The sequence below is a fragment of the Copadichromis virginalis genome, linkage group LG23 (genome assembly GCF_057382275.1).
Source record: "Copadichromis virginalis isolate Kocher_CV1m ecotype Utaka linkage group LG23, C_Virginalis_male_GT1.1, whole genome shotgun sequence".
Lineage (NCBI taxonomy): Eukaryota > Metazoa > Chordata > Actinopteri > Cichliformes > Cichlidae > Copadichromis > Copadichromis virginalis.
The window spans coordinates 51633735-51648968 of NC_140639.1; the positions used below are offsets into that span (position 1 = coordinate 51633735).

Consider the following 15234-nt stretch of genomic DNA (forward strand, 5'->3'; position numbering starts at 1 on the left):
AAAACTCCTGTCAGGCATCAAAGCTAAGATGAAAAGGTAAATGGTTCAATACATGAGCGCCTGGTAGCTGAAGGCTCTGCCTCCCATTCTACTTTTAAATAATTCGGGATTGATCAGAATCACAATCAAAGCTGGAGTACTTTATTAATCACAGAAGACATTATTGTGGGCATAGTTGCTCCAAGACAGTAAGAACAGCAACTAACTAACCTAAATTAATTAAACAAAAATATTTCCTGTTGTTCAGTGGTGCTAAACGACTGGGTCGGAGGTGTTGTCCAACATTCTGCTTATTTTGGACAATATATGTTCAGCTCCTTCTCCACAATGTCACTGGCAGATACGTTTATTGAGTCTGTTGGCATCGTCAGCCTGCTGCCCCAGCATGCAACAGCATGGTGAATGTCACCTACACAACAGACACCAACGCAAACTACCTCAGTTGCCTCAGAAAATAGAGACAACTCTGGGAAGCGCAGACTGAGCCCCAGGCCCAGAGGCCTGAGGGCCCTCCACCCCTCGGAAGGGGCCCGACTGAGCCACGGGTGCTAGGCCCCACCAAGCAGGCGCCGGGAGTGAGCCAATACACACCCAGGCACCCAGCCCCGGACACTAAGAACCACCAATGGGTGGTTCTTAGTGTCCGAAAGGTGAGGGCATCAGCAACTGGCAGGGAGTGTGGTGAGGGGAGATGGGCTGCCACACCTGGGTTGGCCTAAGATGTTCCCAGAGAGATGGAGACCCGACCTGACACATAAACATAAACAAACAGTCACACTAAGACACAAACATGCATTCACACCCTCATGCACACATATACAAATACTCATCACTCGCCCAACATGGAGACAAACAGAAATGAACACTGTACACACACTCACACTCCCCAAACGTACTCTATACCTCCAGATCCAGAGGGGCAAACCCAGAGGGCCAATCCGCCCCCAGACCCAGGAGATGTTTCCCTTTGGTCTGGGGTGGAGACAAGCAGACCGCGCCCGGTCCTGCAGCAGCACGGAAGCCCAGCATCCCAGACCCCAGATGGCGAACAGAGAACCGGGGTGTGAAGACCCCATACCTAAAATGCATTTTAAAAACATGGGAGGGGCATGGTACTCTCTGCCAGGAAGCAGCTGCTGTCAGCACCGCCCCTACCAAGAGCCCTCAATGTCTACATGTATTTAAAATTGAGAGGTGGGCACTGACGCCAGAGGTGACGTCCTTTGGATGCTGTTTAGCGTGCCCACCCCCAAGGCCCTTCATGTATGTGTTATGAGTGTGTAAGTAATGTGGATGTCTAAGCTGTGGAATAAAATTAAGGCACAGTTGGCCAGAAGGAGACAGAGGAGGAATGCCCCCTTGCACCTCACTGACACACCTGTACCCAAGGCCCTGCATGTGTCTTGGTGTGATGAAGCGGAAAAAAGGGAGGCTCCCTACGTTTTGAAGTAAATATCTGTACTCCTTACATTTTCAAAACAGGCTTGTTACTTTCGGTTGAACACATCTGAGAGGAGTTATTTTATGTTCCTAATCATACATCCTAATGGTGTATCAATCAGTAAGGGATGTCGCATAGAAAGAGATGAAAGAGACAGAACTGTATGCCAAGGTCAGGGGTTAACATGGGCCGGTGTTTTTCATTGGCACAACATGGTAACGAGTGTTAATATCCATAAGTGGCAGTTGAGGTACTTCAGCATCTAGCTAGCACTACAAAAGAAGTGCAAGCATGACATGAGTTTTTTAAGTGGCAGGTACTTTCAAAAGCATCGTTTCTATCAGCTTAACAAAGGTCAGCACACCACATGCAACCACATAAAACAATACTTGTGACCCTGAATTTTATAAGCAGAACAACATGGGTTAATGGATAGCTGCAGCGTTGCAACCATAAAAACAACAGAAAAATTTTAGAAGTGTTCTAGGGTCTTATATATCTATATCTATATCTAGCTGTCTGTCTATCTATCTATCTATCTATCTATCTATCTATCTCTATATTTCTCTCTCTCTCTCTCTCTCCCTCCCTATATATATATATATATATATATATATATATGTATATATATATATATGTATATATGTATATTAGGGGTGCAACGATATTCGTATCGATATTGAACCGTTCGATACAGTGCTTTCGGTTCGGTACGCATATGTATCGAACAATACAACATTTGTAATTTATTTTATCAATTTTCCTTCTGACGATGCTGTCTGTGTTGAGCGCTCAGTGAATCTGTGTTCGACTACTCCGCCTAGGCTGCACTGTCCAGCGCAGATCCACTGAGCGCTCAACACAGACAGCATCGTCAGAAGGAAGAGCGCAGGGCAAGCTAGCAAGACAGAAGTTAAGCTCTCCTTTTAACATGGACCTCCCCCACCCTCATTCAGATCTGGCGTTTGGAATTATTTTGGTTTTCATGTGACGTATGACCCTGAAGGTAAGCGAGTCATGGACTAAAGTAAAACAGTATGTTGGATGTGCCATGCAATGCTCAATTACATTGGTGTGAACTAGTGTGTTAGCGCAGTTAGCTCGTTAACGTGTTGGCCGTCTAGCCCCATGCACGGGGCGATCGGCGGTAGCTCGTTAACGGAGATTTGCCGTGTTGTGGCGTTAAGGTCATTTCAACGAGATTAACCTGAAAGCACTAGTGGGAACACAACGAATATGACTGCACATTTACGCCGACATCATCCTAGTGCAAAGACAAGTGGAAGCAGACAAAAAAAAGCAAGCATGCTACTAACTTTAGCCGAGTCATTTAGACAGCTGTTAGCACATGATTCTCCTTATGCTGCTGAGAATATAGCCCAGAAGAAGCGGATAGTATAGCTTTTATTTTGGAAAGAGCCATTTCTCTGTAATAAACTCTCTTTTCCAAAGATGAGTGATTCCTCAATCAGATACAGGGCTTGCAATATCGCTAGCCCGACGTCCCGGAGCTAGCGATTTTTTCAGTCGGGCTACCAAAATTCTATCTCTGCCCTGCCCGTCGGGCTATTGTAGGAAAAATATATGTCAATGCTTTTGCATTCTTTCAGAAATGTAGCTGGGTAATTATGTCATTGGCATCGGTGAGCCACTGTCAATATGTGACATATTGAAGTCGCGTTTGAATTTGCGCTTGTTTTTTTGCTTTCACTTTGCAATCGTGCGAACTGTGTATAGAGAGCGACAGCACTGATCTGTGAGTGATGATAATTTGCGCACCAATTCCTCTGACATCGTCTTATTAATCGTTAGCTTACTATGCAAACATGACAAGTGAAATCTCCCGCAGCTTAAACATGTGAGAGGTTGATCGCGCAGAGAATCGCTGAGCTTATGTGAGTGAGCGTGTAAAAGCATTTCAGTTCTGCTGAGCCAAATAAGACAGGTCAGGGTGAAGAAGTGACAGCCAAAGAAAAGCTTACCACAAAACGGAGAAGTTATGACAAATCAGACTATAAGGCAAAAAGAAAGTGCAGCTTTATGGTTTCATGGACAAAAGAATTTCTGTGGCTGCAATATGACGAGCTAAATAACCAGGGCTGCACATAAGTGGTCCGCAGGTGCGCATTCGCTGTCAAAATAAAAAACACACACAAGGGTTAGGGTTAAATTTAAAAACTGTACTTTTGAGTTAAAATATATATTTATAATTTTAATAAATGACAAATTAAAAATGCTTGAACATTTTTTTGTATCGAAAAAATATCGAACCGTGACACCAAAGTATCGAACCGAACCGAACCGTGAATTTTGTGTATCGTTGCACCCCTAATATATATATATATATATATATATATATATATATATATATATATGGCATGGTTTGTTACTTAGCCATCAGTTAGATGATAACTCCTGGGTTTCTGTTTTTAAGCCCCTTAAATCCTAAAACTCTGTAAATCCTTGTCCCAGGTTAATCCTTGCTTTGTCCTCTTCTTTTCTCCCTTCACTGTTTTCATTTTGAAGCAGCTTTTTTACTTTGTTCTGTTTGAATCCACCATGCCAGCTATGTAATACTGTCATTCCAGTAAATTCCAGTGTGGTACTGTGATAGAATGGCACCTGTGCAATATTTCAGTTGAGAAATTTACTTGCTACTACAGTGGGGCAAAAAAGTATTTAGTCAGCCACCGATTGTGCAAGTTCCCCCACCTAAAATGATGACAGAGGTCAGTAATTTGCACCAGAGGTACACTTCAACTGTGAGACACAGAATGTGAAAAAAAAATCCATGAATCCACATGGTAGGATTTGTAAAGAATTTATTCGTAAATTAGGGTGGAAAATAAGTATTTGGTCACCTCAAACAAGGAAAATCTCTGGCTCTCACAGACCTGTAACGTCTTCTGTAAGAAGCTTTTCTGTCCCCCACTCGTTACCTGTATGAATGACACCTGTTTGAACTCATCATCTGTATAAAAGACACCTGTCCACAGCCTCAAACAGTCAGACTCCAAACTCCGCCATGGCCAAGACCAAAGAGCTTTCGAAGGACACCAGGAAAAGTATTGTAGACCTGCACCAGACTGGGAAGAGTGAATCTACAATAGGCAAGCAGCTTGGTGTGAAAAAATTGGGAGAATGTCATGTGGTCAGATGAAACCAAAGTAGAACTTTTTGGTATAAACTCAACTCGTTGTGTTTGGAGGAAGAAGAATACTGAGTTGCATCCCAAGAACACCATACCTACTGTGAAGCATGGGGGTGGAAACATCATGCTATGGGGCTGTTTTTCTGCCAAGGGGACAGGACGACTAATCCGTGTTAAGGACAGAATGAATGGGGCCATGTATCGTGAGATTTTGAGCCAAAACCTCCTTCCATCAGTGAGAACTTTGAAGATGAAACGAGGCTGGGTCTTCCAACATGATCCAAAACACACCGCCCGGGCAACAAAGGAGTGGCTCCGTAAGAAGCATTTGAAAGTCCTGGAGTGGCCTAGCCAGTCTCCAGACCTCAACCCCATAGAAAATCTGTGGCGGGAGTTGAAAGTCCGTGTTGCTCGGCGACAGCCCCAAAACATCACTGCTCTCGAGAAGATCTGCATGGAGGAATGGGCCAAAATACCAGCTACTGTGTGTGCAAACCTGGTAAAGACCTATAGTAAACGTTTGACCTCTGTTATTGCCAACAAAGGTTATGTTACAAAGTATTGAGTTGTATTTTTGTTATTGACCAAATACTTATTTTCCACCCTGATTTACGAATAAATATTTTTTTTTTTTTTTTTTTTTTTTTGCCTGTCCCGTTTGGCTCTTTTGCATCAGAATTGTTGTCTAAAGGCAAAGAAAGATGCCCAACGGATTTACTTTACCAAACTGACCATCCCAGCCTTGCCGTAATGGTCCATTTGATTCACCTTTTATTGTTTATTTTATTTTCACTTACTGAATACGGGACAGACTTGACTGGGGGAAAGAAGGGGAGAAAGAAAGAGGGAAAGAGAAACAGCTGAGAAGAGGGACGGGGGAGAAGGGCAAAAGACAAAAACCAACAGAACGGGCAGAGAAAAAAAAATGCATATATCAATCACCTGGATCACCTGCTGAGAAAGAAAAAAGAAAGCAAGCAGAAGAGAACAAGAGTAATAGAATAAACAACATCACAATGATATATGGGAATATGACAGTAAATACTAAATGTTAAACATTATTGTGCAGCACATAAGATCAACAGAACACAGTGTGCTTTGAGGTAGGAGCCAAAAAGGGTGTAGTTTGTGGGTGTGATCACCCGTGTGTACACCTGTGAGCATGGACGCGCTTGTTTTTTGTTTTTTAAAAGGTTCCTTCATGTAATAATCTGCTAGAGGGTGTGGGGGGGCCACAGCCCCGTCCTCCAGGGCGTGAAGCAGGTATGGAGGAGATCAAGACTCCAGACATCCAGAGGCCCCCAGAACACAAGAGACCAAGGAAGACTAACAGAGGGGCAGCAGCACCACTATCCCAGAAAGAGCTGAGGAGAGTCCCAGATGAGGGCTCACTCAGCAGCCGCGGAGCAGAAGCCAGGGGGAGTTGCAGTGACGCGCCCGTGAGCTCCGCCGGCAGCCAGCTGCGCCTGAGTGACCGAGCCCCAGGCCGAGAGGCCGGGGGCACCCCACCTCCGAAGTGGCCCGAGCGAGCCCCAGGCTCCAGGCCCCGATAAGCGGCCGCCAAGGAGTGAGCCGGTGTGTACCTGGACGCCCATCCCCGAACACAAAGAACCACCAACGCACCGATGTCTGAGGGAGTCCGCCACTGGCAGGGGAAGTGGTGGTAGGGGGAGATAGGCCTCCAAACCTTGGAGGGCCTGAGATGTCCCCAGAGAGGTGGCGCCTGACACCCAACCTGACATATAGACACAGACATACAGGCACACACAGATACAAACATCCATTCCCACCCTCATGCGCTCATATGCACTTACTCCACACTCAACCAACGTGGAGACAGACATAAAGAGACGCTGTACACACAATCACACTCCCCAAGCGTACTCTACAAACCGGGTCTAGGTGCCCCCGCCCCTGGAGGGGGGAACTGCACCCAGACCCAGGTGGTGTTTCCCTTTTCCCTGCGGTGGGGGGAGGCAGACCGCCCCGACTCCGCAGCAGCAGGAAGGCTCCACACTCCAGACCGCAGTCGGACGGCCAACTCCTCCTCCTAGCCCCCCCTGCTCCAGCAGGTCGCAGAGAATGGGGGTGAGAGAAGACTCCAAACCTCCCTCCACCCGCTCATTGTAGTGTTGATGCATGTGTGTTCTAAGGTGCATTTAAAACCCAGGAGGGCTTGGAGCTACCTGCCAGAGAGCAGCAGGTAAGCGCATGGTCCCTCCTGCTAGCCCTCAATGTCTATGTGTATTTAAAATTGAGAGGTGGGCAACGATGCCAGGGGTGGGGTGTACACCCTGATGGTACTTTGGACTCCGTGTATCGTGCCCACCCCCAAGATCCTATATGTATGTGTAATGAGAGTGTGAGTAATGTGAATGTCTAAGTTGTGGGATAAAATTGAGGCAGAGGCAGCCAGAAGGGGACAGAGGGGGGGGTAGCCTCCTCTCCTCTGTCTCCTCTGGTGACATACCCCTACTCCAAGGCCCTGCATGTGTGGGTGGTTGTGGTGGAGCGGGAAGAGGGAGGCAGCTGGAGATGGGGAGGGAAGGAAGGGAGGGGCAAGTGACCCCTCCCTGGGGCCAGCTCCCCCGCTGACCCCAGTAGGCACCCCCACACTCCGCGACCCGCCAGGGAAAGGGGGCCCAGGCCCATCCAGACCGGGGCCCAGCGCAGCAGCGCCGCCCGGCCCCACAGAGCCTGGGACAGTCCACCCAACCCCACCACAGAGAAAACTGCACCCACCCCACCATCCACTCATCTTCCAGACTACATAAGACAATAAACACCCAGGCTGAGATCTTCCTCCACCTCTCCTGTATCTCCCCCTCCTGCAGAGGGAGCTCCTGAGGAGAGGAAAGCTCCTGCAAGATGTGACAATCTCCCCCACCAGTTGAAGAGCCCCCCAGGTGGCTCGATGCACCGGCGGCACCCTGCTCCAGGGCTGGGCCCCCATGCACCCACCCGCCCACAACCCCGGCAACACACCAACCAGGACCCAAGCCCCCGAGGCCCGGTCCGGGTCCCAGCCCAGAGACGGAGCGCCCCCAGAACCTCACGCCCATCCCGGACCCACCCAGGGGCAGCCAGGCTACCAGGTCAGTAACCCACGTCCGTCAGCACAGACCCTCCCCTAGCCCCGCTGCACGCAGCCGCGAGGAAACAGTCACCTGAGAGCCAACAGAGCCCCTAACCGGACATGACCGCTATCCCGGGTTGAGCCCCCCAAGGAAGATGCCTCCGGGGAACCCCCCGACGCCCTAAGCCTGTCCCTACCCCCACACCAATCACAACAGTGAAGGCGGGACCAAACTATGACCCCCCACCCCCACTAGGTGATGGAGCTGATCAAAGGAGCCCAGAGCAATTGATCTGATGTGGTGGCAGAGGCTGTATCAAGACTAATGTAATCTAATAGATAATTTCTATATTGGTTAGAATTAAGATTATTTTTATTTTTCCAGTTCATGAGGACTGTTTTCTTGGCTATGCATAGGGCAGTGAAAACCATATGGGCTGTATTCTTTTCTGAAGTGACATTATCTAAGCTGCCCAACAAACACACTAAGGGGGAAGTTGGAATGTTACATTTCAGACACTTCGATAAGTCTTCACATATCTCGCGCCAAAACTTCTGCACTGGTGGACAGAACCAAAGAGCGTGGATATAATTGTCCGGTGAATTGGTTTGGCAGTGTGAGCAGTTGTTGGTAGACGTAAAGCCCATCTTGAACATCCGATGACCTGTATAGTGCACTCTATGTAATATTTTGTATTGAATTAATTGAAGACTGGGATTTCTAATTAGATGAAAGGTTTTTAAGCAAATCTGAGACCAGAAGTTTAGGTCTAAGTTAACTGATAAATCCGCTTCCCATTTTGCAATAGGAAGTGATATTGATTCATCTGTTTTAGAAAGCATTCTGTATATTTTGGATAGTAATTTGGGGGTTTTAAGAGTAAGAAATTGAACCACACTTGGTGGTGTTTGTAGTTCAACTTGACCCGGTTTAAATTTCTTTTTTACTATGGATTTAATTTGTTGATATTCTAAAAATCTTTTCTTGTTGATCCCATATTGTGTAACTAGTCCGTCAAATGAAATAAATTCTGTTCCTTCTAGTATATGTTCTAAATATTTGATTCCTTTATCACTCCAATCTGAAAAGTTTATCATATTATTGTTTTGTAATATGTCAGGGTTGTTCCAGATAGGTGTACGTTTGCATGGGATTAATGAAGACGCCGTCAATTTTAGAAACTCCCACCATGCTGTCAGAGAAGAGCTGATGTTGATGCTTTTAAAGCATTCATGTCGTTGGATGTTTGAGCTGATAAATGGTAGGTCTGAGATCTCTAGATTATTGCAAAGTGCTTGTTCTACATCTAGCCAAGGTTCATCTAAGAGGGTGTGTTTTAGCCATCCTGAGATAAACTGAAGCCTGTTGGCTAAGAAGTAGTGCTGAAAGTTAGGCAGTTCTAGTCCTCCTTTATCCTTGGTCTTTTGTAGTGTTTTTAAGCTTATACGTGGGGGTTTATTTTTCCAAAGGAATTTGGACATACATGAATCTAGAGATCTGAACCAATCTTGTGGCGGTTTAGTTGGGATCATTGAGAATAAATAATTTATTTTTGGTAAGACCATCATTTTTATAGCGGCAACCCTTCCCATGAGTGATATGGGTAGACATTTCCATCTAGCCAGATCATCTTCTACCTTCTTTAAAAGTGGGATATGGTTTAATTTAGTTAGATCTGCAAGCTTGGGAGAAACATTAATACCTAAATATTTTATATTTCCCGATTGCAGTGGTGTAGAAGAGGAATTATGGAAGGAGCAATTAATCGGTAGGACTGTAGATTTTGACCAGTTAATTGAGTAATCTGATATTCTTGCAAAAGAGTTTATCAATTCAATCACCCCAGAGATATTGGTTTGTGAATTTTGGAGAAAGAGTAACACATCATCCGCATAAAGGCTGATTTTATGTTCCACGTTCTTGCATTTTATGCCCTTAATTACTGAATTCTGTCTAATTGCTGCTGCTAGTGGTTCAATAAAAATTGCAAATAGTGAAGGGGAGAGTGGGCATCCCTGCCTGGTGCCCCTCAAGAGACAGAAGCTGGAGGATGTCTGGTCATTTGTTCTAACACAAGCTGTTGGGGAGTTATATAATATTTTTAACCAGTTTATGAAAGAGGATCCAAAACCAAATTTGTGTAAAGTTGCAAATAGAAATTTCCAGTTAACTCTGTCGAATGCTTTTTCTGCGTCTAAAGAGAATATTGTAGTTTCTAGGTTTTTACTGTATGAGTAGTCTATCAAATTAAGTAATCTACGTGTATTTGTTGATGAGTGCCTGCCTTTTATGAAACCAGTTTGGTCAGGATGAATTAAGAGGGGGGTTATTTTCTCCAGTCTCTTTGAGAGAGCTTTGCAGATTATTTTAAGGTCTACATTTATAAGGGATATTGGACGATAGCTTGAGGGATATACAGGGTCTTTGCCTGGTTTTAGCAGGAGATTAATGTTTGCAGAATTCATATTTGATGGAAGTCTGCCCTTTTCTTTAATTTCCAACAACGTTCTGTAGAAAACTGGTGCTAGAATCGACCAGAATAAATTCTTTACAAATCCTACCATGTGGATTCATGGATTTTTTTTTTCACATTCTGTCTCTCACAGTTGAAGTGTACCTCTGGTGCAAATTACTGACCTCTGTCATCATTTTAGGTGGGGGAACTTGCACAATCGGTGGCTGACTAAATACTTTTTTGCCCCACTGTAAATATTCTGCAGTCAACTGTTAGTAGAAATGATTAGGAACGACAGCAACTGAGAAGTGGTAGGCCAGGTAGAGTCACTGGGCAGAGTCAATAATTAACTTTATGTAATGCAAGCAAAACTGTATAAATATACTAAACTTTCCAGCATTTTGCTATTTACTCTTTCTTTAGAAATATACATTTGTGGCTTTGATAACTGATGTGCTGGAGATTGAGGTGAAGGACAAGTTTGCCAAGAGCCGGCCAATCATCAAGCGCTTCCTGGGCCAGCTGATCATCCCCATCCGGAGACTTCTGGAACGGCCAGCTGCTGAGTAAGTTGGCACGCAGAGCCAAACGTGAGATGGGTTCAGAACCAAAAACAGGTAAAGGACAAAACAACTGTGCAAGGAAAGTCAGTCAGACTCAGCGTCAGTGACGGTGTCACGTGTGTTGTACTTTTTTTTTTTACGTTTCTTTCATAGAAGGTTGTTCTTTAAGACAGAAAGAGCAACCTTCTCTGGAGGGTAGTAGTTATGTAGTTCAGTCAGTACCTATCCATAATTCCCAACCAGCTTGCTGGTCAGGCATTAATTTAAGTAAGCAATGATGGCATACAGTTTGTGCAGTGTTAACAACAATTGTCAGTCTCCAGGCAAGTTGCACAGAAATTACCAATAAATTCCCCATTGTGGAAAACTGCATATAAATCAGCAGAATGTAGTTGATGCAGATTGTTGATTGAATTGAGATCAGTGTGCTGAGGAAAGAGAGCTTGTTTTCTGTACCGTATTGAAATGCTAGTAGGTGTTTGTCAGTAGGGACAAAACAATTGTTTATGTGTGTGCAGTGATCAGACAGTCAGCTACAGCCTGTGTCGTCGTCTTCCTATGGACCATGTGAGCGGGCAGCTTATGTTCAGAGTGGACATCACTTCAGCTGGACAAGAAGGTGTGTATGTGTACGCTTACAAATGGTGAGCCTTCGAGCAATGGTGCCAGGACCTCCATACTCATTTCAGTGCTCTATTGTGGATGTTTTGACATTCCTGCAGGAGCTGCTGAATACGGGCCTTTCATTTTCAACAGTTAAGGTCTGTCTAGCGGCTATATTTGCTTGTCATGTTGGCTTTGATGGGGTGACACCAGGTGCACATCCCCTTGCCATATGTTTTCTGAAAGGGGTTCGCTGGCTGAGACCTGTGCTTAAGTCCAGTGTCCCTGCTTGGGACTTATCTTTGGTGCTGGAGGCCGTTTGTAGCCCCCGTTTGAACCCATTGAGTCTGTGGATATGAACTTTCACTCGCACACTTTGGTTTGCTTTGGTTTTATCGATTGGATGTTACAGCCCCTTCGGTGGCTCATACTGTCCTGTCTGCTTGGTCTGCTGCACACTAAGGTGGTGGTGGTCCGATTCCAGTTCGGTGGCTGCTCTGCGGGACGTGTATATATGTCCCAGCCTTATGTGTTGTACCGAGTGAATCGACTGAAAGGGAACAGAAGTTGTAGAGAGAACTGTTCGTTTGTCCTGTGTTTTACAGTCCACATGCAGCTGGAAAGTTGGCAGAGTGGAGTCTAGACTGACATGGTTAAAATAACCACTGATGGTGATCAATGCCTCTGTGTGTTTACACTATAGGCCATCAACAGTTGCATGTATGATGTTACACGCTGCTGCACCATTAGCTGATGGTGGTACAAAAAAAAGTTAATATAGTGGAGGAGAATTCCTGCGATAAATAATATGGGCGCACACTGACAGCTAAAAGTTTAACGTTAGGTGAGGAGAGATGTTCCTTCACAGTAACATATCCTGGAATACACCACCTTTCATTAATAAACACTGCAATCCCTCCACCTTTCCTCTAACTGCTCAGCTTGGCCTCTCTGTTGGCCCGAGCAGTGAAAAAGCCAGATGACGAAGCCGGTGGCACTGAGTGCAGCCATGCCTCCATGCATAATAAGCTGCCTCCCAATACTGCCTCTGATGTTTTATCAGCTCCATCTTATTAGTCAGAGACCTCACATTCCCTATGATGACTGATGGAACAGGGGATTTATATTCCCTTCTCCTTGTTTTAACTCTTGCTCTGGCCTGATGTCTCCTCTTGAGTTCCTGTGGAACTCTGGGCAGCAGCGGTGTGTTGCAAAATGTAAAAACAAAAGCACTGCGAGGGCCATAAAAACATGCCAAAAAAATGACCAAGATCCACATGCCACATGCATGTGGAGGCATGCTGTGGAGAGAAGAGGAATGAAAGTCAGTGAAAACAAGATAAAATACATGTGTGTAAATAAGAAAGGCGTAATAGTGAGGAGCAGGGTGTGTTCAAGTACCTGTGGTCAACCTTCCAAAGCCACGGACAGTACACAAGAGCGGTGAACAAGATAGGGGCAAGCAGAGTGGAGTGTATAGAGATGGGTGTCACGGTGTGATTTGTTACAATAGCAGCAAGAATGAAAGAGTACGTTTAGAAGATTGTAGCGAAACCTGGTCTACACGGTGAGTGGTTTGGAGACAGTGACAAAAAGACACGAGGCCGAGCTGGAGGTGACAGAGCTGAAGATGCTAAGGTTTTCTCTGGGCGTGACCAGCACCCACAGAGACCACAGAGAAGATTCATGGATGTTGTGAAGGAGCACATGCAAACAATTGGTGTGACAGAGGAGGATGCTAGAGATAGAGCGAGATGGAATAAGATGTTCCCCCGTGGCAACCCCTAACAGAAACAGCCGGAAGAAGACGAGGAAGTGGGAGGTGTTGTTTTTGTTCTGCTAACATGTCATGAAAGCACACGTTATTTATCTCTCAGTTGTCACATCCTGTCCTTCTCATCCATCCTCTTTTCTGCTCTAGAAGCTTCGCCAGACCCTCTGGGAACGATCCTGGGTGGTGTGATGAATGGTGACCCTGGGAGTCCCTCTGACGACGAAGATCTCCATCAGCTCTCCTCGTCTTTAGGTGCTACATGTGGACCTTCTCGCATTGGTTCTGATGAGGGCTCCTTATATGTTAATGGTTCATGTTACTATGGCGATGACAGTGTGTGGCAGGAGCCTGGGCAAGTGGGAGAGGTGAATCTGCTTCCTGTGGCTCTTGGCAGCTTCACCCAAAGGCAGGTGTCACTTAATGACTACCTAGATTCTCTCGAAGGTCCCAGGAGCATTGGGGACCGACCTGCAGCAGGGCCATTACCAAAGCTCAGCTCCAGCTTTCCCACAGACACACGGCTCAGTGCCATGCTACACATTGACTCAGATGAGGATGAGGAAGGAGCTGGGCAGCACTGGGATCAATCGCTGGAAACAAAGACACAGCAGAATACCAACTCAGCTACACCTGAGTCTCCACAGGGGAGCAGTGGTTCAAAAGGCGAGTCACAGGGCTCATGTGAGGCAGGGCCTGGAGTTCAGGCCACGGGAGAGGCAGGTTCTTCTGCTGGTGCTCAGTCTGGAGCCAACACTGCAGGGCCTGAAGCTGGAGCAGGAGCACAAGAAGGTGCTGCTGCACTCCCAATACAGACACGACAATCAGCAGATAGAATTGAAGAAGCTGCCAGAACAATGGCTGCACAGGTTGTTGGAGAAACTGCTACAGCTTCCAACTCATCTCAGGTATCAAGGGCTGAGGCAGCTGAAGTCAGATCTGGAGAATCTCCAGGGGAATGTCCAAGTCAGGAGCACAGCATCAGGACTGGGAAAAACCCAGAAGTACACTGCAATCCCTCACTTGGTCCTCTTTCACCCATTCAGGTGAGGCACTGTGACTTTAGGAGCATCATCCCTCTTTAATATTGGTTCTACATGTGGCAGATTACCTTTAAAAGCTGAAGTGAAACTATAAATTATCAATAGTTCATTGCTGACAATCACTGTCATCTTGACAAGAGCTTTGACAAAGCTTCACCCCTGCATGTTTCCTCTCTCATTTTTTTCAGGAAGTGAGAACAAGAAAAGCAGTTGTTCCAAAGGCAGAGGAGGAACCGGGGGAGCCATCAAGCAGTGAGGCAAATGGGCCAGCACCACCTTCGCTATCCACCTGCATGGCTGAGCAAGGAAGAAGCATGACATCTAAAGCTGGTAGGTTCTGTCACAAAAAGTTTCAAAGTTTTGCTAAAGGCACTGAAAAAAAGTTTCAAACACGATTTCATTTTTTATTATATAAAGTATACAAAAAGAAACAGAAAAAATACAGGAGTACCAAATACATTCAAAGGACTCCTTTTGTTTTCACTCATAGTTTTTCATTTGATTGTGCAAATCTCCGGTTGCAGGTTTTGTCTGCTTTTTATACTCTGTTTAGTCTTCAGGTTTTATAGTTATAACTGTTCCTTCGTATGTTATTTGCTGTTTTATTTTGATAAACTTTTTTATGTGTTTTATTCAGCTCTACTTTCCTCAGCCACGATCTCCCAGTTGCTTGCACCTGTATGTTCACTTTCTGCAAGTGTCTCCATGTTTATTTGTACCCTCAGCTTTTGTCTGCTCGTCATCATGTTACGCAGTTTTCTGTTTGTACTGTTTTGGGTCCACATTGTTCACATACTGTAAGAACAAGAATACAAGTCTTAACATTCTGCTGTAGTTTTATCCTCATGTGTAACAAACCTAATTCTTTAACAACATATTGAATAATTTTTCTGCTTCTGTAATGCAGCTATCTTGAGCAATAGATCTGTCCATACCAGAGGAGTTTAATTCATCCAGGCATTACATATTATTCAAGTATGTAGAGTGTAAGAAATGCATTTTTAAAAATAAAAACCTTGGCCATGTATATCAGGACATTTCAGATTTTCAGCCTGATCTTTTAATGATTATAGTAATTATATTTTTTACATTAAATGTGAGTGGTTTCATGTGTAACAATGTGAAAGTTT

General features: G+C 45.3%; 1 protein-coding gene across 2 annotated transcripts in view; it reads left to right on the forward strand.

Annotated features, from left to right (window-relative positions):
- The window catches only part of hecw2b (HECT, C2 and WW domain containing E3 ubiquitin protein ligase 2b), a 73827-nt gene that overhangs the window by 24643 nt on the left and 33950 nt on the right, over window positions 1–15234 (forward strand). For both annotated transcript variants that reach the window (XM_085449327.1, XM_085449326.1), the window contains 4 exons: window positions 10548–10690; window positions 11206–11306; window positions 13212–14107; window positions 14293–14434. In XM_085449327.1, the coding sequence (XP_085305453.1) occupies window positions 10548–10690; window positions 11206–11306; window positions 13212–14107; window positions 14293–14434 (1282 nt within the window). The remainder of the gene's footprint in view (window positions 1–10547; window positions 10691–11205; window positions 11307–13211; window positions 14108–14292; window positions 14435–15234) is intronic.